Consider the following 26,235-nt stretch of genomic DNA (forward strand, 5'->3'; position numbering starts at 1 on the left):
ATCAGATGACCTGGTCTCCACAATACCCCGACCTCAACCCAATTGAGATGGTTTGGGATGAGTTGGACTGCAGAGTGAAGGAAAAGCAGCCAACAAGTGCTCAGCATATGTGGGAACTCCTTCAAGACTCACTTGTTCCAGGTGAAGCTGGTTGAGAGAATGCCAAGAGTGTGCTGGTTGAGAGAATGCCAAGAGTGTGCTGGTTGAGAGAATGCCAAGAGTGTGCAAAGCTGTCATCAAGGCAAAGGGTGGATGCTTTGAAGAATCTCAAATATATTTTGAGTTGTTTAACACTTTTTGGTTACTACATGATTCCATGTGTGTTATTTCATAGTTTTGATGTCTTCACTATTAGAAAAAAGTCCAAATAAAGAAAAAACATTGAATGAGTAGGTGTGTCCAAACTTTTGCCTTGTACTGTATATTTATATCTCTCTCTCTCTCTATCTCCCTCTCTCTCTCTCTCTCTCTCTCTCTCTCTCTCTCTCTCTCTCTCTCTCTCTCTCTCTCTCTCTCTCTCTCTCTCTCTTGCTCTCTCTCTCTCTCTCTCTCTCTCTCTCTCTCTCTCTCTCTCTCTCTCTCTCTCTCGCACTCTCACTTTCTCCTCATTCTTACTTTTCTCTCTGTCTCTATCATTCTGCATCTCTCTATCCCGCTCTCTCTCTCTAGCAGAATATGTCTTGCCGGACCACCTTTTATCACCCATCTCTCTTCACATCGTTACACACCCCGGAGTCCTAAGTGTACTCTCTCTCTCTCTCTCTCTCTCTCTCTCTCTCTCTCTCTCTCTCTCTCTCTCTCTCTCTCTCTCTCTCTCTCTCTCTCTCTCTCTCTCTCTCTCTCTCTCTCTCTGTGTCTCTCTCTCTCTCTCTCTCTCTCTCTCTCTCTCTCTCTCTCTCTCTCTCTCTCTCTCTCTCTCTCTCTCTCTCTCTCTCTCTCTACACGCCTGTCAGGTCTCTCACTGACAACAGAGAAAAAGAGAAAGAGACAGAGAGAGGTAGAAAAATGGAGAAAGAGATGGGAGAGAGGAGAACATACAGTATTTTGGAAAATACCATTCATATATGTCGGACCTCAGATTGGTGTTTGGTTATTTCGTCCTGGCCAAGATAGGCAGCATCAAGTAATTACAGAATTACAGACAGACATGAAAAACTACAAGTAATCTAGTAAAAACCATAGAAATCACAGGAGTATAATGAAATCATAAAACAGCAAATTAAAAACATTGACAGGTGAAGGAATCAGCCTCAAAATCCTTCATCAGTGATTTAAAAACACCAATCGGGACAAGTTCTTCCAGTTTAAAACCATTTTGTAGTGTGTGCTTGCCTGTTCTGCGTGTTTTGATTTTTGCATTTGTTTCTGCTGCCATATGTTATCATATGTTTGTGAGCATATCTATTACCCTAAAAGTATGCATCTGTTCTTGTATGTAGTGGGGGGAGGGTGGTGTGTTACTATATCCGGCACTCCTGGATACAGTCATTTTTAGCTCAGTTGGTTTGACATGATAGTGGGCTCAATTCCCCGTATGTGAAAAATGTATGTATGTAAGTCGATTTGGATGAAAGCATCTGCTAAATGACAATTGACTTTGATCCTTCTCTCTAGTCATCCCAAAGGACCCAGGACAGCCAGATAGGCAGGCAGGATATAGCTTTAGCGCTGCCACTGTTGCATAACACAAACAGCCCAGCTCAACCTGCTGTTCTCTGGCAGTCCTGGCCTGCGGCTGTAGCCCGTGGGCTTTCCCTGCCACCGTTGTGAAGATACACACTGAGGGTTGGAGTAACACACTCCTTATGATGGAGGTCTAATGCTCACTATGCCTGATGGATCAAGGGCAAACAGGGCTACTGTCTTACCTATCCAAATACTCTTAGTGGTGTGTGAGCTCAGTCAAGACTGGTCTAATTATGCAGTCATTAACACACACATACAGTATACAGGCACATACACATGCACACACATCAGTATAGACATACAATCATTTGCACATCAGGTGGGGTCCCCAGTGTCTCCAGCCCAGTGTCTCCAGCCCAGTGTCTCCAGCCCAGTGTATCCAACCCAGTGCCTCCATTCCAGTGTCTCCAGGCCAGTGTCTCCAGCCCAGTGTCTCCAGCCCAGTGTCTCCAGCCCAGTGTATCCAGCCCAGTGTCTCCAGCCCAGTGTATCCAGCCCAGTGTCTCCAGCCCAGTGTATCCAGCCCAGTGTCTCCAGCCCAGTGTCTCCAGCCCAGTGTCTCCAGCCCAGTGTCTCCATTCCAGTGTCTCCAGCCCAGTGTCTCCAGCCCAGTGTCTCCAGCCCAGTGTCTCCAGCCCAGTGTCTCCAGCCCAGTGTCTCCAGCCCAGTGTCTCCAGCCCAGTGTCTCCAGCCCAGTGTCTCCAGCCCAGTGTCTCCATTCCAGTGTCTCCAGCCCAGTGTCTCCATTCCAGTGTCTCCAGCCCAGTGTCTCCAGCCCAGTGTCTCCAGCCCAGTGTATCCAGCCCAGTGTCTCCAGCCCAGTGTCTCCATCATATGGTCTGCATCCCTTTCTCTCACCCGCCCCTCCCTTTACCTCGCTCCTCCTCTCCCCCCCCCCCCTTTACCTCGCTCCTCCTCTCCCTACCCCCCTCTCTCTCTCCCATCCCTCTATATCGCTCTCCTTCCCCTCTTTCCCTCCCCCTCTATCTCTCTCCACTCCTCTTATCAGTAACTGGGGAATTCCATCTGTCCAGGAACTCTGGGCCAGCTCTAGACAGTAATGATGTGACGTCTTCTCTGCTAGTTCTGGGCCGGCTGGGCTACTAACAAGATGCTGGTTTACGCCTGGGCTTGTCCTCCTGCTGAAAGACTTCTGATTCGGGGGAAGACACTGGAGAAGATTCAAGTCGTGTCAGGGAAGCCTTCTTCTCAAAGGGCAGAAGGTCCCATGGCGTCTCTGTGTCGCCATCTTGGCTTTTGTCCGTGTTGAGGATGAAGAGATGGAGGCAGAGGGTCCAGATGTAGCATTTTGGAGAGGGAGAATCAGGGGAATGGAACAACGGCAGGGAGGGTAGGGATAGACTACAGCCAAAATAAACCCCTGTTTAGTTTTGTGACTAAGCACTCTGACTAGCCACCCGTGATTTAGTGTTTAATGGAGCATTGTAATCGCATTCACAAAACTAGATTACTTTCCGTGTGAACTCATACTGTCAGGTTTCATTTCCACAGCCCTTTAAAATAACTGTCCAGTGTTTCCTGATTTCTATGAAATATGACATATAATTAATTACAAATTGAGTGAAGTAGTTTTCCTTCCAAAAAATGGTAATTAAGTATGTTAAAAAGCAGCTTTTCTGTGTTGGAATGGTGTGGGCGTATACTGGTCATTAAAAATAGTGTAGACCACTGATTGGCCAGCTCATCCTCCTCAGGAGGATGACATCATCCAAAAGTCAGACATGGATGGATGGATGTCCAAAAGTCAGACATGGATAGATGGATGTCCAATAGTCAGACATGGATGGATGTCCAATAGTTAGACATGGATGGATGGATGTCCAAAAGTCAGACATGGATGGATGGATGGATGGATGTCCAATAGTCAGACATGGATGGATGTCCAATAGTTAGACATGGATGGATGGATGTCCAATAGTCAGACATGGATGGATGGATGTCCAATAGTCAGACATGGATGGATGTCCAATAGTCAGACATGGATGGATGGATGTCCAAAAGTCAGACATGGATGGATGGATGGATGTCCAAAAGTCAGACATGGATGGATGTCCAATAGTCAGACATGGATGGATGTCCAATAGTCAGACATGGATGGATGGATGTCCAAAAGTCAGACATGGATGGATGGATGGATGTCCAAAAGTCAGACATGGATGGATGGATGGATGTCCAAAAGTCAGACATGGATGGATGTCCAATAGTCAGACATGGATGGATGTCCAATAGTCAGACATGGTTGGATGTCCAATAGTTAGACATGGATGGATGGATGTCCAAAAGTAAGACATGGATGGATGGATGGATGGATGTCCAAAAGTAAGACATGGATGGATGGATGTCCAATAGTCAGACATGGATGGATGTCCAATAGTCAGACATGGATGGATGTCCAAAAGTCAGACATGGATGGATGGATGGATGTCCAAAAGTCAGACATGGATGGATGGATGTCCAAAAGTCAGACATGGAAGTTTTCCCAGTTAGAATCAATGGATATATAGCATTAATTTAAGTCCACAAATGGATGCAGCCACTAAGGACTCTAGCTTTAACCTTTTGTTACACATGTGATTCTGGGATTGTGATCCAACACCATCACTGAAAATCACACTAATTAGGCCTAATAAAATATATGGTTGTGTAAGTAAAATGGTGTCCAGGTCTCCATTCAGTTTGCGCTAGGGGGGTATCAGCACAAGCCACGACTTCGATGTTTCTGAAGTGAGTGAGCGGTCAGGCGTGAAGAGTTGCCCCAGTTCCCGCCATGGCGTGCAGTATACTCTATATACTCACATACGTGTATTCATCAATTATATATATTGATAGAAGCGCAACAGAAGTGGGAGGATGGGCTGTTTTTTTCTATGAGAATAAACAAGGGAAATTATACACAAGGAAGAGTGCAGTCAGACTAAAAATAGAAGCTGGGTTTTTTTTAACCTCGGGATGCAGATGCACTTTTACAGGTCAGACTCTGATCTTCACTTGAGCTTCTGGGAAACGCAGTCTTCACATCTCCAGGACGACATAACTATTTCATACGAGGCATAATGGCCAAACACCTCTTAGGCTAAAAGGGCCTCTTCATCCCCCTATACAGGGTGAAGTCAGCATTAGTGGAACATCGGGTGTAGTGGGACATTTGTGTTTGAGAGTAATGTACTATGGTAATTTTGAAAACTAATCACAATACATGTTACTGGGTTGTTGCTGAATGGGTTCTTTGCATGAAAAAAACATTTACACATATTTAGCAGATGTTATTGGGGTGAAGCGAAATGCTTGTGTTCCTAGCTCCAGCAGTGAAGTAGTATCTAACAAATATACACAAATATAAAAGTAAAATAATGAAATTAAGAAATATAGAAATATTAGATCGAGCAGGCATTTACTAAATTACAGTAGAATATAATAAAGTATATACATTTGAAGTCGGAAGTTTACATACACTTAGGTTGGAGTCATTAAAACTTGTTTTTCAACCACTCCACAAATTTCTTGTAAACAAACTATAGTTTTGGCAAGTCGGTTAGGACATCTACTTTGTGCATGAAACAAGTCATTTTTACAACAATTGTTTACAGACAGATTGTTTCACTTATAATTCACTGTGTCACAATTCCAGTGGGTCAGAAGTTCACATACACTAAGTTGACTGTGCCTTTAAACAGCTTGAAAATTTCCAGAAAATGATGTCATGGCTTTAGAAGCTTCTGATAGGCTAATTGACATAATTTGAGTAAATTGGAGGTGTACCTGTGGATGTATTTCAAGGCCTACCTTCAAACTCAGTGCCTCTTTGCTTGACATCAAGGGGAAATCAAAAGAAATCAGCCAAGACCTCAGAAAAAAATTGTGGACATCCACAAGTCTGGTTCATCCTTGGGAGCAATTTTCAAATGCCTGCAGGGACCACGTTCATCTGTACGAACAATAGTATGCAAGTATAAACACCATGGGATCACACAGCCGTCATACCGGTCAGAAAGGAGACACGTTCTGTCTCTTAGAGATGAACGTACTTTGTTGTGAAAAGTGCAAATCAATCCCAGAACAACAGCAAAGGACCTTGTGAAGATGCTGGAGGAAACGGGTACAAAAGTGTCTATATCCACAGTAAAACGAGTCCTATATCGACATAACCTGAAAGACCGCTCAGCAAGGAAGAAGCCACTGCTCCAAAGCCGCCATAAAAACGCCAGACTACGGTTTGCAACTGCACATGGGGACAAATATCGTACATTTTGGAGAAATGTCCTGTGGTCTGATGAAACAAAAGTAGAACTGTTTGGCCATAATGACCATTGTTATGTTTGGAGGAAAAGGGAGAGGCTTGCAAGCCGATAAAGACCATCACAACAGTGAAGCATGGGGGTGGCAGCATCATGTTGTGGGGGTGCTTTGCTGCAGGAGGGACTGGTGCACTTCACAAAATAGATGGCATCATGAGGTAGGAAAATTATGTTGATATATTGAAGGAACATCTCAAGACATCAGTCAGGAAGTTAAAGCTTGGTTGCAAATGGGTCTTCCAAATGGACAATGACCCCAAGCATACTTACAAAGTTGTGGAAGAATTGCTTAAGGATAACAAAGTCAAGGTACTGGAGTGGCCATCATAAAGCCCTGACTTCAAACCTATAGAACATTTGTGGGCAGGACTGAAAAAGCGTGTGAGAGCAAGGAGGCCTACAAACCTGACTCAGTTAAATCAGCTCTGTCAGGAGGAATGGGCCAAAATTCACCCAACTTATTGTGGGAAGCTTGTGGAAGGCTACCCGAAACGTTTGACCAAAGTTAAACAATTTAAAGGCAATGCTACCAAATACTAATTGAGTGTAAGTAAACATCTGACCCACTGGGAATGTGATAATTGAAATAAATTATTATCTCAACTATTATTCTAACATTTCACATTCTTAAAATAAAGTGGTGATCCTAACTGATCAAAAACAGGGAATTTTTACTGGGATTAAATGTCAGGAATTGTGGAAAACTGAGCTGAGTTTAAAGGTATTTGACTAAGGTGTATGTAAACTTCAACTGTACATATGAGATGAGTAAAGCACTATGTAAACATTTTTATTTTATTTAACTAGGCAAGTCAGTTAAGAACATATTCTTATTTTCAATGACAGCCTAGGAACAGTGGGTTAACTGCCTGTTCAGAGGCAGAATGACAGATTTGTACCTTGTCAGCTCGGAGGTTTGAACTTGAAACCTTCTGGTTCCTAATCCAACGCTCTTACAAGTAGGCTACCCTGCCGCCCCAACTAGTGTGCTGTTATTAAAGTGGCCAGTATGTATATAAAGTGCAAGGTTACATAACAGGGTGGAAGCCAGCTTGTGATTGCTATTTAACAGTCTGAAGGCCTTGAGATAGAAGCTGTTTTTCAGTCTCTCTGTCCCAGCTTTGATGCACCTGTACTGACCTCACCTTCTGGATGGTAGCAGGGTGAACAGGCCGTAGCTCAGGTGGTTGATGTCCTTGATGATATTTTTGGCCTTCCTGTGACATCAGGTGCTGTAGGTGTCCTGGAGGGCAGGTAGTTTGCCCCGGTGATGCTTTGGGCAGACTGCACTACCCTCTGGAGAGCCCTGCGGTTGCGGGCGGTGCAGTTTCCGTACCAGGAAGTAATACAGCCCGACAGAATGCTGTCAATTGTGCATTGTGAGGGTTTTAGGGGTGAAGCCAAATTTCTTCAGCCTCCTGAGGTTGAAGAGACGCTGTTGTGCCTTGTTCACTACACTGTCTGTGTGGGTGGACCATTTCAGATTGGCAGTGATGTGTACGCCAAGGAACTTGAAACTTTCCACCTTATCTACAGTGGTCCCGTCGTGTTCCCTCTGCTGTTTCCCGAATTCCACCATCAGCTCCTTTGTTTTGTTGACGTTGAGTGAGAGGTTATTTTCCTGGCACCACTCTCCCAGAGCCCTCACATCCTCCCAGTAGGCTGTCTCGTCACTGTTGGTAATCAGGACTACTACTGTTGTGTGGTCTGCAAACTTGATAATTGAGTTGGAGGCATGTATGGCCACACAGCCGTGAGTGAACAGAGAGTACAGGAGGGGGCTGAGTATGTGGGGGCTGGCCCCTGTGTTGAGGATCAGCGAAGTGGAGGTAGTTAATCATGAAACATACACCCCCACCTTTCTTCTTCCCGGAGAGTTCTTTATTCCTGTCTGAGCGATGTACTGAGAACCCAGCTGGCTCTATGGATGGACAGAGACAGTATATCCCAAGAGAGCCATGTTTCCGTGAAACAGAGTATGTTACAATCCCTGATGTCTCACTGGAAGGAGATCATCGCCCTCAGCTCGTCTACTTTATTAGCCAGAGACTGCACATTAGCAAGTAATATACTCTGAAGCGGTGGATGGTGTGCACGCCTCCTGAGTCGGACTAGAAGTCCACTCCGAATACCTTCCTCTTTTTTTTGTGGAATAAATTAAATTGCCCTGGGGGTAAATGACTTAAATGTAAATGTTAAATGGGTACGAACAAAGGATACAATCAGGGAAAGTTATATTCCTGGTCGTATTCCTGGTGAGTTACCGCTGTTCTGATATCCAAAAGTTACTTCCTGCTGCATGTAATGTAAATGGCTTTGTTTAGTGTGACATCATTGTAGTGTGGGGTTTTGTAGATGGGATGACCCAATGAAAATCATCATACTATGAAAATCCGATCTACAATAGAGTCCCACTTCCCCTAGATGGTGTTTGAATAGCAGAACAAGGACCTTTTTCAGCAATAAACATTCTTCCTTGATTATTTTTTATTTAACCAGGCAAGTCAGTTAAGAACCAATTAATATTTACAAGGATGACCTACCCCAGTCAAACCTGGGCCAATTGTGCACTGCTCTATGGGACTCCCAATCACAGCCAGATGTGATACAGCCTGGATTTGAACCAGGGACTGTAATGACACCTCTTACATTGAGCTGCAGTGCCTTAGTCCACTGTGCCACCCGAGACCCCAGATATTAGACATTCTAAAGTACATTGAAATATGTTGTTTTAGTTTTTCATAATCTCTCTTAATCAATTCTAGAATATATGTTGTGTATCACATAAACGGCATAGGATGACTAGATTTTCACCTTGAGTTTGGAATCTCCCCCAAAAAAATCAATTTTCCATGGGCATATAGTAGGTATAGTATGAGGCTATTGTCACAAAATGGTGAAATCAAAGTGTGTTATCTAAAAGCCTCCACACAGTCTTATTGTTGATTTCACAACAATTACCAGGCGAAGTGGGACAATAATATACTTCTAATGAGAAAATTGACCCTAGACTTTGATCTATGTGACATCAAACATATGATGTCGGGAAATGGAGTGGCATTACAGACTCAATGCCTGTCTGTTTCTCTGAAAGTCTTCAGACAGAAATCAATTGTGGTCTCCATAAGAAATCATTTTGAATACACACTACTACCGTGGCAAGGGGCCAACTGAGTGATGTGTGCGGTTTTAACAGCCCCCGCATTCTTCAGCGCACAGCAAGTTATCTGTAGCTGTCCTGTTCGCTCGGCTCTCCACTTCTCTCGCCTAGCTCTGCACTTCTTCATTTTCTCCCTCCTCCTCCTCCTCCTTCTCCCCTCTCATCCCTCGAAGTTCGATGCGATCGGCTCTTGGCCCTGCCGTGAGTTCTGTGCGGGCGACAGCGCTGCTGAACATGGCGTCAGACGGGATGATTTTAACAAACCACGACCACCAAATCCGGGTCGGAGTCTTGACAGGTAAATGCAGAATTACATTGAGTGATTCATATTTCTCCGCGGCTATATGTGTGAATTAATTTCCATTGTTTGTCTGTCGGGGTGCCTCTCCCGGGCGTCACGTAGGCTAGGCTTCATGTCAGTTGCTTTTGCGTGGTGACTCTCTCTCTCCATCTGTCGCTGGAGTTGCAGCTCTCCGTGGCTGGTCAGCACCTTGCGGGGCGATGGTTTTTTACAAGCCCTCTTATTTTCCTTTCCGGACCAATTGATTTAACACATCCTTCAATGCGACGGAAGATGATAATGTTGGCTACATTCATACAAACCTGTTCGGGGTTTCATTCGGTGTCATGGTATTTGCTAGGTGGTTTTTCCCGGCGAAGGGCTCAGTTTTGTATGTTGAATTATTCATAGTCCATATCTGCTTGTAAAACCGGAATTACAGCTGATTGTGTGCGGGACTAGCGCGGTATGGATTTCGTTATTGACACAAGGCTGACCACACGGTTTCTTCAAATGTATCCCATGACAGTTGCTGATGATCAGTGTATGTATTTAGGCCTATTTAAGCGTACAAAATGCCCGTGTTAACTGCGAAATGCAATGGCAATGCAGTCGCAATGAATGATATCTGACTGATTTGTGAATGACAGCGCCAATTGCAGCAGTTGTTTAACGTGACAGGCTCTGCTGGTTTCGTGGGCAGAATACAAGTCAAATCTACTGTGCATGACATTCCTTCAAATGCAGACATCCTTTGACGCCGACGGTCAGCTTACCGAACATTAAATAATAACTATATAGGCTTGAAACTAACGTTATAGGCTACACAAGAAATTGAAAACGGATAATTATCTTCTATGTGTTTTATGTATGTTTGCTTTGTCATGCTTCTTATTCAGAATGTTGAGTGAAGGCGAATACAGTCGTGAGGTGTCATGAGAAGAAAGCAAATGAAATCGAACCAGCGATGTTAATACGGGCAAATACAGGGTTGCCTGTGCTATACGGATGATGGAAGGGGATGGGTGATAACATTGTTCACGATCGCGGTGTAGGCTATGCGTGATTGCCTATGACATTCTCCGTTATGGAAAATCTGGTTGGAAGGTGGTAATGTGTAGCAATGGAGGAATCATTGTAGATCCTGGAATGTGCTAGGGAACCCCCCCCCCCGCCTCCCCTCACGCAGTAGAGAGAGCGACGGAGAGGCAGGGAGAGCTAGAGAGGCTCGACTACTTTCAGTACTGTCCATTTCTCCCTCTCTCTCGCTGCGCTAAATGCACTGTCAGAGAGGGAGTTTAACCTCGCTGATAAGCATTCATGAGGCATAATGTAAACCGTGCTATGTGGATGTGGGTGGGTTGCATATCCGCGTCCCCAACATCAGCACAAGTGAGGAGCAGGTAGTTCTAACCCCCCCCAGAGTAGCTGCTGGGGATCCCTACTAAATACAAATGGCAAACGTTAGGCACGTTTTACACCAAACACAGATATCACTAAAACCAACAACATCCACAAATAAACCCCCACATATTTTTGCTATCCTTACCAACCTCTACCATAACACCACACTGACCACGCAGTCCCTCCTCCATCCATCCCTCCTCCACAGCAATGGGGGGAATGAGATGAAACCTTCATCCTTCTCCTCCATCACTCAGTGGCACTCAGTGGCCTGACAGGTATGTGGTGACATCCAGCCCCCGCTCAGACCAGGGATGGAGATCTCAAACCTTTATCATGGATATAGACTTAGCAAAGTAAAGCATGTTAGAAGTAGGCTTGATAATGTAGATTGGCAGACTCTATAGCTCCAATGCAAATAACAGCAGGGGCACGGCTAAGGCCAGCCAGGGGAGGGAGGGATATCTCAAACCATTTTGATTGATCAACTTATCAACAATGTAAACAGCATAGAATTAGAATGACTAGAACAGACAATATGGCTACACCATGTATACAGTCCAAATAGCCGACATGGTATTGTAATGTATAGAGATGTATGTATGTATGCATCAGTGTCAATGTCTATGAACTGCACACTCCAATGCTAATTATGAGCTGGTCAATATTTCTTTAAGGTCTCCTCTAGGTTGCCATGGGTTTGCCTTTGGATATACATTAATTGGTGCACTAATATGTGTACTATAAGTATGTGGGGAAATGGATACAAGGATTTGTTTGTGGAAATAGTCATGGAAAGTGTGTGTGTGTGTGTGTGAGAGAGACAGACAATTAAAACCTCTATCTGGGGCGGCCTGAGGGTGTGGACAACACCATTCTCCAGCACGCTCTCCTAGCTAACTGTCCTCCTGGCCTGTGTGTGTGTGTGTGCCTCTCTCCACCTTTCTAATGACTCCTTCTGCATCCCCCCACACACACCATCCAGCTGCTCTCCTCCCCAACAGCCTGCATGGCCTCATTGTGGTGTGGTGCTGCTGAGGAGAGATGGATATGCCATACAGAGAGTGGGTGTTCTCTGGACCCCTGTGTTCTGATGTAGAAGGCAGAGCTGGACTCTGTCACGTTAGACTCCCACAGCTGTGTGTGTGTGTACTTGCATGCATGTGTGTTTGTGTGCTTGTTCATCCGTGTGTGTGTGTGTGTGCTCTGTCTTTGTGCACTAATAATACTGAGCTCTGGCTGAAACACACAAGCTTAGCAAGTCCTCCTGGTCCCAAATGTATCTGCTGTATCCATACCTCCCATGAACACAGTAAAACATCCCCCTGGTCCCAAATTTATCTGCTGTATCCATACCTCCCATTAACATAGTAAAACATCCCCCTGGTCCCAAATGTATCTGCTGTATCCATACCTCCCATGAACACAGTAAAACATCCCCCTGGTCCCAAATTTATCTGCTGTATCCATACCTCCCATTAACATAGTAAAACATCCCCCTGGTCCCAAATTTATCTGCTGTATCCATACCTCCCATGAACACAGTAAAACATCCCCCTGGTCCCAAATTTAGCTGCTGTATCCATACCTCCCATTAAAACAGTAAAACATCCCCCTGGTCCCAAATGTAGCTGCTGTATCCATACCTCCCATTAACATAGTAAAACATCCCCCTGGTCCCAAATGTAGCTGCTGTATCCATACCTCCCATTAAAACAGTAAAACATCCTCCTGGTCCCAAATGTAGCTGCTGTATCCATACCTCCCATTAAAACAGTAAAACATCCTCCTGGTCCCAAATGTAGCTGCTGTATCCATACCTCCCATTAACACAGTACAACATCTCAGGGCAAAACCCAGTTTTAATCTGTAGGAACCTGGTGCTCCCACATCCTACATGACTGTAGAGAAGCACTGTAGCTTCATGGTGTATGTAGCATTACAGCCCGTTGATGCTTGGCTACTGATAGTGTAGTACACACACACACACGTTGACAGACCCCCCTCCCAACACACACACACACACACACACATATTGACAGACGCCCTCCCAACACACACACACACACACACACACACACACACACACACACACACACGTTGACAGACCCCCACACAACACACACACACACACACACACACACACACACACACACACACACACACACACACACACACACACACACACACACACACACGTTGACAGACAACACAAACACCCATGCTGCTGAATAGACAAACATGGCCACAGTAGTAACCTACCAATGAGAGAGAGCCCTCGGTTGGAAGTCGTCTCTCTGCAGCAACAGAGAAGAGGGACTGGGATGGGGTGGGGTGGGGGAAGGGGACAGAGAAGAGGGACTGGGATGGGGTGGGGGAAGGGGACAGAGAAGAGGGACTGGGATGGGGTGGGGGAAGGGGACAGAGAAGAGGGACTGGGATGGGGTGGGGGAAGGGGACAGAGAAGAGGGACTGGGATGGGGTGGGGGAAGGGGACAGAGAAGAGGGACTGGGATGGGGTGGGGGAAGGGGACAGAGAAGAGGGACTGGGATGGGGAGAGGTGGGGTGGGGGAAGGGGACAGAGAAGAGGGACTGGGATGGGGAGAGGTGGGGTGGGGGAAGGGGACAGAGAAGAGGGACTGGGATGGGGTGGGGGAAAGGGACAGAGAAGAGGGACTGGGATGGGGAGAGGTGGGGTGGGGGAAGGAGAGAGAGAGAGAAGAGGGACTGATGGGAGAGGAGGGGTGGGGGAAGGAGAGAGAAGAGGGACTGGGATGGGGAGAGGTGGGGTGGGGGAAGGAGAGAGAGAAGAGGGACTGTGATGGCTTGGGGGAAGGGGACAGAGAAGAGGGACTGGGATGGGGAGAGGTGGGGTGGGGGAAGGAGAGAGAAGAGGGACTGTGATGGGAGGGGTGGGGGAAGGAGAGAGAGAAGAGGGACTGGGACGGGGAGAGGTGGGGTGGGGGAAGGAGAGAGAGAAGAGGGACTGATGGGAGAGGTGGGGAGGAGGAGGGAGGAGAGAGAGAGGAGGGACTAGGATGGGGAGAGGTGGGGTGGGGGAAGGAGAGAGAGAAGAGGGACTGTGATGGGTTCGGGGAAGGGAACAAAGAAGAGGGACTATGATGGGGAGAAGGGGGACTGGTGGGGGGGAGAAGGGGGATTGGTGGGGGGCAGAAGGGGACTGGTGGGGGGAGAAGGGGGACTGGGGGGGGACTGGTACGGGGAGGTGGTGAGGGGGAAGGCAAGAGCGAGGAGGAGATTGGTGTGGGGAGGGGGAAGGAGAGAGAGAAGGGGGACTGGTGGAGGGGGGGCTGGTAGGGGGAGGTGCTGCAGGTAACCTGGCGGTTAAGAGCGTTGGGCCAGTAATCAAAAGGTTGCTGGTTTGAATCCCCGAGCTGACTAGTTGAAGGATGAGAGACTGGAAGGGAGAAGGGGGACTGGAATGGGGACTGGTAGGGGTAATGCAGGCAGGCGGGCTCTGTGGGATTTCCCATCTTAAAGGGCATTCTTCACCACTACCTTTCCTTGGGGGATATAAAGGAGGACTCTCGCAGTTAGATTGGTTATTGTGAAGGAATACAGGGTTGAATATTTCCAAGAATTGCTGACTCTGTGTGTAGTGCATGTGTGTGTCTACATATCTGTATGTTAGTGTACATGCATGTGTGTGCCTGCGCCCATACGTGTGCTTCTGTGTGTGTACACACATTTATGTGCGGAGGGCCAATGCAATAACTATTTAATCTCTTTTGCCACATAATTGAATTGCTGGAGGTTGTCCCAAACTCACCTTACTACAGCCCCAGACCTAGTAGCACTGAGGCATGCTGGGAACAGGAACCAAGAGAAGCAGCCAGTCAGTCAGCAATCGGCCTGGACGGCTTGCGTGCCAGACTGTCCTGCCCAGAATTAGGAGACCCTGTCATCTGTCTCTGAATGGGCTTGGTTAGCTGCCAAGTTATGGAGCAATCTGCTCTCCAAGTCTGCTGTGAATGGCAACACATGGGGTTGGTTGTATGCTCTGTCTCTGGTGATTGGCTATACACCCATGCTCTCTCTGTGGTGATTGGCTACACACCCATGCTCTCTCTCTCTCTGTGGTTATTGGCTGACCTGGCCTTGGTGAAATACAGTAGGTCTCACCTTGAGGGGGTTAGTTTATCTGGCACGAGTTACACTGGTGGGAGGATTTAGAACTGAGTGAAAAGAGATTGGTTTTGGACCTGCGATGCTTCCCGGGCGTGAGCTGGGAGGCAGGGGGAGGGACCACATGACTGGCTGACGGTGAAGTCGGTTTAAACAAAAGGGACGTAGTTCAGCACGTGGAGTGATCAGTGTTTTCACATTCAGAAGTGATTTGCTTTTGATTCAAATGCTTTATCTGCCTTCCCAATGAAAACTTGTTTGAAACAATTTTAGGGAAAAGAGATGTATGTTCCTGGACGTTGTTCAATTCTGCCTTGACAACATGACCGAGCAGCGCAGATTACTGTTTGATTTGAGAAGGGCGCTCCTCCCTCTGCCTTGACAACATGACCGAGCAGCGCAGATTACTGTTTGATATGAGAAGGGCGCTCCTCCCTCTGCCTTGACAACATGACCGAGCAGCGCAGATTACTGTTTGATTTGAGAAGGGCGCTCCTCCCTCTGCCTTGACAACATGACCGAGCAGCGCAGATTACTGTTTGATATGAGAAGGGCGCTCCTCCCTCTGCCTTGACAACATGACCGAGCAGCGCAGGTTACTGTTTGATTTGAGAAGGGCGCTCCTCCCTCTGCCTTGACAACATGACCGAGCAGCGCAGATTACTGTTTGATTTGAGAAGGGCGCTCCTCCCTCTGCCTTGACAACATGACCGAGCAGCGCAGATTACTGTTTGATATGAGAAGGGCGCTCCTCCCTCTGCCTTGACAACATGACCGAGCAGCGCAGATTACTGTTTGATTTGAGAAGGGCGCTCCTCCCTCTGCCTTGACAACATGACCGAGCAGCGCAGATTACTGTTTGATTTGAGAATGGCGCTCCTCCCTCTGCCTTGACAACATGACCGAGCAGCGCAGATTACTGTTTGATATGAGAAGGGCGCTCCTCCCTTGACAACATGACCGAGCAGCGCAGATTACTGTTTGATTTGAGAAGGGCGCTCCTCCCTCTGCCTTGACAACATGACCGAGCAGCGCAGATTACTGTTTGATTTGAGAAGGGCGCTCCTCCCTCTGCCTTGACAACATGACCGAGCAGCGCAGATTACTGTTTGATTTGAGAAGGGCGCTCCTCCCTCTGCCTTGACAACATGACCGAGCAGCGCAGATTACTGTTTGATTTGAGAAGGGCGCTCCTCCCTCTGCCTTGACAACATGACCGAGCAGCGCAGATTACTGTTTGATTTGAGAAGGGCGCTCCTCCCTCTGCCTGAATGACATGACAGGCCATTTCCCGGTTCTTCCCGGGCCGGCATAATATAACTCCCTCAGTGTCTTGTCCTGAGGCCATCTATAAGGATAGTAGACTCTAAGCTATTACTAATGCTAGCTATTTAGGACATGTATTCATTCAATGGTTGTCTATGAGAATTTCCAGTTTATGCTTACTAGCATAATGCTAACATTACAATATGTTAGACATTTCTTGAATGGATGCCTGAGATTATTTAGCTCTATGCTAGCATTATGCTAACAGTACTGTATGGTAGAAATGTATTTTTCAACTCTCCCAGGTGGGGTTTATATAGCAGGAGTTAGCACACAACACGACTGACCTCACTGTATCTCTCTCTCTCTCTCTCTCTCTGAAACTCACACACACACAGAACTACACACACACGTACACAGAGACTATATACTCACACACACACAGAACTACACACACGTACACAGAGACTATACACACACACACACACACACACACACACACACACACACACACACACACACACACGGTCTCTCTCTCTCTCACACACACACAAACATATATATACACACACCAAGCTGCACAACCACATGGTCAATGTGGACAGCGGGAAGGCAGAGGGAAGGACCACATGACTGGAATAGACAATATGGGATGAGGGACAAGGCCACAGAATGAGAATTAAGTCTTTCTCTGCAAAATAATTATTTCAGTGTAGGTGGTGAAGGCAGGCGTCAGGCGTCATTATCACCACGCGCTCTCTTTCTCTTTCCTCTTCCTCTCTCTCTCCTCTCTCTCTGAGTCTCTCTTTCTGTCTGTCTTTCTCTCTTTCTCTCTCTCTCTGAGTCTCTGAGTCTTTCTCTCTCTCATTCTCTCTTGTTCTCTCTCTCTTGTTCTCTCTCTCTCTTGTTCTCTCTTGTTCTCTCTCTCGTTCTCTCGTTCTCTCTCTCTCTCGTTCTCTCTCGTTCTCTCGTTCTCTCTCTCGTTCTCTCTCTCGTTCTCTCTTTCTCGCTCTCGCTCTTTCTCTCTCGTTCTCGCTCTTGCTCTCTCGCTCTCTCTCTCGCTCTCGTTCTCTCTCGTTCTCGTTCTCTCCTCTGTCTCGTTCTCTCCTGTCTACTTCTCGCTCTCTCTCTCGCTCTCTCTCTCGCTCTCTCTCTCGCTCTCTCTCTCGCTTTCTCTCTCGCTTTCTCTCTCGCTTTCTCTCTCGCTTTCTCTCTCGCTTTCTCTCTCGTTCTCTCTCTCTCTCGTTCTCTCGGTCTCTCTCGTTCTTTCTCTCTCGTTCTCTCTCTCTCTCGTGCTCTCTCTCTCGTTCTCTCTCTCTCTCGTGCTCTCTCTCTCTCTCTCTCTTTCTCTCTCGTTCTCTCTCCTGCTCTCTCTCGTTTTCTCTCTCGCTCTCTCGTTTTCTCTCTCGCTCTCTCGTTTTCTCTCTCGCTCTCTCGTTTTCTCTCTCGCTCTCTCGTTTTCTCTCTCGCTCTCTCGTTTTCTCTCTCGCTCTCTCGTTTTCTCTCTCGCTCTCTCGTTTTCTCTCTCGCTCTCTCGCTCTCTCGTTCTCTCTCTCGCTCTCTCGTTCTCTCTCTCGCTCTCTCGTTCTCTCTCTCTCTCTCGTTCTCTCTCTCTCTCTCTCGTTCTCTCTCTCTCTCTCTCGTTCTCTCTCTCTCTCTCTCGTTCTCTCTCTCTCTCTCGTCTCTCTCTCTCTCTCTCGTTCTCTCTCTCTCGTTCTCTCTCTCTCTCTCGTTCTCTTCTCTCTCGTTCTCGTTCTCTCTCGTTCTCGTTCTCTCTCGTTCTCGTTCTCTCTCGTTCTCGCTCTCTCTCGTTCTCGTTCTCTCTCGTTCTCGTTCTCTCTCGTTCTCGCTCTCTCTCGTTCTCGCTCTCTCTCGTTCTCGTTCTCTCTCGTTCTCGTTCTCTCTCGCTCTCGCTCTCGTTCTCGCTCTCGTTCTCGCTCTCCCTCTCGTTCTCTCCCTCTCGTTCTCTCTCTCTCCCTCTCGTTCTCTCTCTCCCTCTCGTTCTCTCCCTCTCGTTCTCTCTCTCCCTCTCGTTCTCTCCCTCTCGTTCTCTCTCTCCCTCTCGTTCTCTCCCTCTCGTTCTCTCTCTCCCTCTCGTTCTCTCCCTCTCGTTCTCTCTCTCTCGTTCTCTCTCTCCTCTCTCGTTCTCTCTCTCCCTCTCGTTCTCTCTCTCCCTCTCGTTCTCTCTCTCTCTCTCTCGTTCTCTCTCTCCCTCTCGTTCTCTCTCTCCCTCTCGTTCTCTCTCTCCCTCTCGTTCTCTCTCTCCCTCTCGTTCTCTCTCTCCCTCTCGTTCTCTCTCTCCCTCTCTCTCTCTCTCTCTCTCTCTCTCTCTCTCTCTCTCGTTCTCTCTCTCGTTCTCTCTCTCGTTCTCTCGTTCTCTCTCTCTCGTTCTCTCTCTCTCGTTCTCTCTCTCTCGTTCTCTCTCTCTCGTTCTCTCTCTCTCGTTCTCTCTCTCGTTCTCTCTCGTTCTCTCTCTCTCGTTCTCTCTCGTTCTCTCTCTCTCGTTCTCTCTCTCTCGTTCTCTCTCTCTTTGTTCTCGTTCTCTCTCTCTTTGTTCTCGTTCTCTCTCTCTCGTTCTCTCTCTCTCTCTCTTTGTTCTCTCTCTTTGTTCTCGTTCTCTCTCTCTTTGTTCTCGTTCTCTCTCTCTTTGTTCTCATTCTCTCTCTCTCTCTCTCTCTCTCTCTCTCGTTCTCTCTCTCTTTGTTCTCATTCTCTCTCTCTCTCTCTCTCGTTCTCTCTCTCTTTTGTTCTCTCTCTCTCTCTCGTTCTCTCTCTCTCTCTCTTTGTTCTCTCTCTCCTCTCTCTCTCTCTCTCCTCTCTCTCTCTCTTGTTCTTTCTCTCCTCTGTCTCGGCGTCTGTATTTCTGTCTCTCATTCTCTCTATCTTCCTTTACTTGTGGTAAAGGAGCAGTGTAGATGTAAAACTCTATTTCTGGGAAACAACTGATTTGTATTTATTTAACCGGGGAGAGGATAAAAAGCCATCTCATCTGTCTCTATAGCTCTTAGAAATCAACCATACTCATTGTAAATAGATCTTAATTGGCTGGTGAGTTTGGTAAGAGAGGCTGATGTAATTTGGTATGATGAACACACTCTCATACACTCACAGGTTCTTGTGTAAACTCTTCAGAGAAGTGCACTCTCACAGGTTCTTGTGTAAACCCTCCAGAGAAGTGCACTCTCACAGGTTCTTGTGTAAACTCTCCAGAGAAGTGCACTCTCACAGGTGCTTGTGTAAACCCTCCAGAGAAGTGCACTCTCACAGGTTCTTGTGTAAACCCTCCAGAGAAGTGCACTCTCACAGGTTCTTGTGTAAACCTTCCAGAGAAGTGCACTCTCACAGGTTCTTGTGTAAACCCTCCAGAGAAGTGCACTCTCAGGTTCTTGTGTAAGCCCTCCAGAGAAGTGCACTCACAGGTTCTTGTGTAAGCCCTCCAGAGAAGTGGACTCTCACAGGTTCTTGTGTAAACCCTCCAGAGAAGTGTGCTCCCGCTTCAGCCATTACCACGAGCCTGTCCCGCTTCAGCCATTACCACGAGCCTGTCCCGCTTCAGCCATTACCACGAGCCTGTCCCGCTTCAGCCATTACCACGAGCCTGTCCCGCTCCAGACATTACCACGAGCCTGTCCCGCTCCAGACATTACCACGAGCCTGTCCCGCTCCAGACATTACCACGAGCCTGTCCCGCTTCAGCCATTACCACGAGCCTGTCCCGCTTCAGCCATTACCACGAGCCTGTCCCGCTTCAGCCATTACCACGAGCCTGTCCCGCTTCAGCCATTACCACGAGCCTGTCCCGCTTCAGCCATTACCACGAGCCTGTCCCGCTTCAGCCATTACCACGAGCCTGTCCCGCTTCAGCCATTACCACGAGCCTGTCCCGCTTCAGCCATTACCACGAGCCTGTCCCGCTCCAGCCATTACCACGAGCCTGTCCCGCTCCAGCCATTACCACGAGCCTGTCCCGCTCCAGCCATTACCACGAGCCTGTCCCGCTCCAGACATTACCACGAGCCTGCCCCGCTCCAGACATTACCACGAGCCTGCCCCGCTCCAGACATTACCACGAGCCTGCCCCGCTCCAGACATTACCACGGGCCTGCCCCGCTCCAGACATTACCACGGGCCTGCCCCGCTCCAGACATTACCACGGGCCTGCCCCGCTCCAGACATTACCACGGGCCTGCCCCGCTCCAGACATTACCACGAGCCTGTCCCGCTCCAGACATTACCACGAGCCTGTCCCGCTCCAGACATTACCACGAGCCTGTCCCGCTTCAGCCATTACCACGAGCCTGTCCCGCTTCAGCCATTACCACGAGCCTGTCCCGCTTCAGCCATTACCACGAGCCTGTTCCGCTCCAGACATTACCACGAGCCTGTCCTGCTCCAGCCATTACCACGAGACCATCCTCCCCAATTAAGGTTACACACCTCCTGTGCCGTGTACACATGCTGCTCTTCCTTCAGAAAAGCATACATCACAACTTTGTTCATCTGCACAGTTTCTCACGTACACTTTTAATTGTAAATGTCCTCACTCACCGAAAATTACATTCGGTAGCTACTAGCTATGCTTGTATAACTTTATGAGCTGAATTGGCCGGTCATTAGCATTTAGCTAACAGTGTCTATGTCATTTTGCTATGCTTGTATATCTTTATGAGCTGAATTGGACGGTCATTAGCATTTAGCTAACAGCGTCTATGTGATTTTGCTATTAGTTTGTGCAAGTTTTATTTACATCCTAGTAATAGCTGCCCAATGGGCTTTTCTTGCGTTTTCTAGCGTCCCCTTGTGTGTTATGCCGGTACTACTGTAAATCCCAGGACGAGAGAAGGATGGTATGACAATGTGAAAATCTGTATACCACCCAAGGCTAGAACTTAGCATTAGCATGAAGGCAGCTCAGGTCTATCCTTGGTGTAAGGATCTGAGTTACTGAGGAGCACAGAAGATATTTATGACTGGAACTGTGCTGGAATGAACAATGTAGAAAGACACTATCTGAGCCAGAACAGTACGGTTTGTTGCCAAGATAGTTTAAAGAAGAAAAAAAAAAACGGTACAAGTCTGGTCTAGAATGATCTTCTAGAGTGGGTCAGGCCAGGTGCTCTCTCATATGATAATCTACAGTATCAAAGGATGAAGTCATGGTGGGAAAAAAGCAGTGTAGTTTTGAAGCGATGAGTCATTATATGGTCTGTCTGTACAGCCCTCTATCCTCATCCCTCTATCCTCATCCCTCTCTTCTCCTGTGTCTCGGGTTGCTGGTGTTAATCAGGGCCAGGAGGGAGGCATCAATTTATCAGTCTCAGTGCACCTCCTCACATGTTGTATCCTTCCATACCTAATGAAAATATAGAGCCCTTTCATTATTAGTCTTATGAACATTCTTTGGCATCTATCCATCATACTCTTGGCTATTTCTGTGAAGGTGTCGTGGGATCTTCCTTCGATGTTTAGCAAGCATATATCCATCATACTCTTGGCTATTTCTGTGAAGGTGTCGTGGGATCTTCCTTCGATGTTTAGCTAGCATCTATCCATCATATTCTTGGCTATTTCTGTGAAGGTGTCGTGGGCTCTTCCTTCGATGTTTAGCTAGCATCTATCCATCATACTCTTGGCTATTTCTGTGAAGGTGTCGTGGGATCTTCCTTCGATGTTTAGCTAGCATCTATCCATCATATTCTTGGCTATTTCTGTGAAGGTGTCGTGGGCTCTTCCTTCGATGTTTAGCTAGCATCTATCCATCATACTCTTGGCTATTTCTGTGAAGGTGTCGTGGGCTCTTCCTTCGATGTTTAGCTAGCATCTATCCATCATACTCTTGGCTATTTCTGTGAAGGTGTCGTGGGCTCTTCCTTCGATGTTTAGCTAGCATCTATCCATCATACTCTTGGCTATTTCTGTGAAGGTGTCGTGGGCTCTTCCTTCAATGTTTAGCTAGCATCTATCCATCATACTCTTGGCTATTTCTGTGAAGGTGTCGTGGGCTCTTCCTTCGATGTTTAGCTAGCATCTATCCATCATACTCTTGGCTATTTCTGTGAAGTTGTTGTGGGATCTTCCTTCGATGTTTAGCTCTGTCAATATCGTGTCATCCTGTCTCTGCTGACTGACTTTTTTTCTCAGTACATACAAGGTTTACGTATGTTTCCTTATAGATAAACTCATTGTTGTTGACTTTGACACCGCGCTCCAGTTTGTGCCCAACATGTCTCTGTTACCTCGGAGACTTCATACTTACATGAAATTGTACATAAATTGCATAGATAAGACATTATATGTATATCATATTGAAGCTGTTGTTTGGGATTCATGCCAGTGTGTTACAGAAAGTTCTGTGAGCTTGTTAGGGATTATACTTCAACACAAAGTCACTGTATAGTGCTGCTGATGGATTGACTTTGTAGTATTGTATACTGTGTCAAACATTTTCAACATGACACAAGTACAATTATATATCCCACCATATGCAACACACATACACTCGTTTCTCTCTCACCTACTCACACACACTTCTCTTTCATACACTCACCACACAAACACACACACACACGTATATAACACACACACCACACAAACACACACACACACACGTATATAACACACACACCAAAACTGACACACACACACACACACACACACACCTCTGACAGGAATTAGGAAATGATTATGTGAGGAAGACGGTGGAGTCTGATTGCTCAGATCTTCTCTGTGGTGCTGAAGCTGTTAAATATTTAAATCAGCTGCCTGCTTCATGCCTTCCAATTCAGCTTCTGGGATTATTATTATATTATTATTATTATTATTATTATATTATATATTATGGGAACAAAAGTCACCCAATCATGTGTGTCAATATCAGTCTGTTTTTCCATATACCAAAAAAACTAAGCAAACTAGAATGCTACTTGGGCCTTAACAGAGAATACACAGTGGCAGAACACCTGACCACTGTGACTGACACAAAATGAAGGAAAGCTTTGACTATGTACAGACTGTGTAGCCTTGCTATTGAGAAAGGCCGCCGTAGGCAGACCTGGCTCTCAAGAGAAGACAGGCTATGTGTATTACACATGCTCACAAAGAATTCGAAAACATATCACATTTTGATAAACTCCCATATCTACTGGGTGAAATACCACAGTGTGCCATCACAGCAGCAACATTTGTGACCTGTTGCCACAAGAAAAGGGCAACCAGTGAAGACCAAACACCATTGTAAATACAACCTAATATTTATGTTTGTTTATTTTCCCTTTTGTACTTTAACTATGTGTACATTGTTACAACACTGTATATAGACAAAATATGACATTTTAAATGTATCTATTATATTGGAACTTGTGTGAGTGTACTGTTAACACTTTTGTTTATCAATTTCACTTGCTTTGGCAATGTAAACATGTGTTTCCCATGAGAGAGAGAGAGACCAAATGTACCATTTGTACATTGTTAAAACACTGTATATATAATATGACATTTGTAATGTCTTTGTTTTGAAACTTCTGTATGTGTGATGTCTACTGTTAATTTTTATTGTTTATTTCACTTTATATATTATCTACCTCACTTGCTTTGGCAATGTTAATACATGTTTCCCATGGAGAGAGGGAGAGAGAGGCACTCTCAATGTACTGTATTCTAAGTGTAAGAAATCATTAAACAAACTAACTAATTTGTTTTTGACATTCCTTTACACTCTGATAGCAACTCTCTCACTGGCAAGACATGACAATCACAAGTCCAGAATACCTGGATCAAGAATAGCACCCGTGTGAGAGATACAAGCACAGTGTGACTTCTGGCTGTCACCATTGGCAACAGCTGCTGTTTCCTCGTTGCCAGGCTGTCCATCGGCTTGTCACCTGGGCCAGACACCTCCCCCTTGTCTTCAGGCGAGGTGTAATGGGACTGATGGATTAACATTTCTCAGACGGTTTCGAAACGGGCTGAAATCTAAAACTAAGGATGCTCTGCACTTCTATATAGAACAGTATATATCATACGTACACTACTCATCAAAAGTTTGGACACACCTACTCATTCAAGGGTTTTTCTTAATTTTTACCATTTTCTACGTTGTAGAATAATAGTGAAGACCTCAAAACTATATAAATAACACATATGGAATCACATGGCAACCAAAATGTGTTAAACAAATCTAAATATATTTATATTTTAGATTCTTCAAAGTATCCACCCTTTGCCTTGATGACAGCGTTGCACACTCTTGGCATTCTCTCAACCAGCTTCACCTGGAATGCTTTTCCCATAGTCTTGAAGAAGTTCCCACATATGCTGAGCACTTGTTGGCTGCTTTTCCTTAACTCCAACTTGACTCCAACTCATCCCAAATCATTTCAATTGGGTTAAGATCGAGGGATTGTGGAGGCCAGGTCATCTGACGCAGCACTCCATCACTCTCCTTTTTGGTCAAATAGCCCTTACACAGCCTGGAGGTGTGTTTTGAGTCGTTGTCCTGTTGAAAAACAAATGATAGTCTTACTAAGTGCAAACCAGATGGGATGCGGCAGAATGTTCTGGTAGCCATGCTGGTTGTGTGCCTTGAATTCTAAATAAATCACATACTTTGAAGAATCTAAAATATAACATTTATTTTGATTTGGTTACTACATAATCCCATATGTGTTATTTCATAGTGTTGGTGTCTTCACTATTATTCTACATTGTCGAAAATAGTAAAATAAATAAAAAACCTGGAATGAGTAGGTGTCAACTGTTGACTGGTATAATATATAAATAAAGTGAGCCATTGAACCCTTTTTGGTGATATATATCTACACTACAAAGCAGTCCTACCTTTCCCTCCCGCAGGACACCTGCTGGTCAAAAATGTCATTCCAAAATCGTTGGCATTAATATGGAGTTGGTCCCCCCTTTGCTGCTATAACAGCCTCCACTCTTCTGGGAAGGCTTTCCACTAGATGTTGGAACATTGCTGCGGGGACCTGCTTCCCTTCAGCCACGAGCATTAGTGACGTCAGGCACTGATGTTGGGCGATTAGACCTGGCTTGCATTCTGCTTTCCAATTCATCCTAAAGGTGTTTGATGGGGTTGAGGTCAGGGCTCTGTGCAGGCCAGTCCAAGTTCTTCCACACCGATCTCTACAAACCATTTCTGTATGGACCTCGCTTTGTGCATGGGGGCATTCTCATGCTGAAACAGGAAAGGGCATTCCCCAAACTGTTTCCACAAAGTTGGAAGCACAGAATCATCTGGATTGTCATTGTATGCTGTAGCGTTAAGATTTCCCTTCACTGGCACTAAGGGGCCTAGTTCACACCATGAAAAACAGCCCCAGACCATTATTCCTCCTCCACCAAACGTTACAGTTTCCATTATGCAGTGGGCCAAACCCAGATTCGTCCGTCGGACAGCCAGATGGTGAAGCATGATTCATCACTCCAGAGAACGCGTTTCCACTGCTCCAGAGTCCAATGGCGGCGAGCTTTACACCACTCCAGCTGACACTTTGCATTGCACATGGTGATCTTAGGCTTGTGCGTGTCTGCTCGGCCATGGAAACCCATTTTTCTGAAGCTCTCGACGAACTGTTCTTGTGCTGACGTTGCTTCCAGAGGCAGTTTGGAACTCAGTAGGGAGTGTTGCAACTGAGAACAAAGGATTTTTCCGCACTACGCGCTTCAGCACTCATGGTCTCATTCTAGGAGCTTGTGTGACCTACCACTTCGCGGCTGAGCCGTTGTTGCTTTTCGACGTTTCCACTTCACGATAATCGGGCAGCTCGATTACGGCAGATATTTGACGAACTGACTTGTTGGAAAGGTGGCATCCTGTGACGGTGCCACGTTGAAAGTCACTGAGCTCTTCAGTATGGGCCAGTCTACTGCCAATGTTTGTCTATGGAGATTGCATGGCTATGTGCTCGATTTTTATACATCTGTCAGCAACCGGTGTGGCTGATGAAGCAGAATCTGC

At 46.4% G+C, this 26,235-nt stretch overlaps 1 protein-coding gene across 13 annotated transcripts in view; it reads left to right on the forward strand.

The window, feature by feature from the left end:
* The first annotated feature begins 9,025 nt into the window (after positions 1 to 9,025).
* LOC118387150 (gephyrin-like) overlaps positions 9,026 to 26,235 on the forward strand; it is a 266,961-nt gene continuing 249,751 nt past the window's right edge. For 5 of the 13 annotated variants that reach the window (XM_052524121.1, XM_052524124.1, XM_052524126.1 and 2 more), the window contains exon 1: positions 9,027 to 9,460. In XM_052524121.1, the coding sequence (XP_052380081.1) occupies positions 9,340 to 9,460 (121 nt within the window). In that variant the 5' untranslated portion in view covers positions 9,027 to 9,339. Of the gene's footprint in view, positions 9,461 to 26,235 lie in introns of all 13 variants that reach the window. The other 8 variants (XM_052524120.1, XM_052524123.1, XM_052524127.1 and 5 more) reach the window with 4 other exon arrangements.

Source organism: Oncorhynchus keta, chromosome 8, assembly GCF_023373465.1.
Source record: "Oncorhynchus keta strain PuntledgeMale-10-30-2019 chromosome 8, Oket_V2, whole genome shotgun sequence".
Lineage (NCBI taxonomy): Eukaryota > Metazoa > Chordata > Actinopteri > Salmoniformes > Salmonidae > Oncorhynchus > Oncorhynchus keta.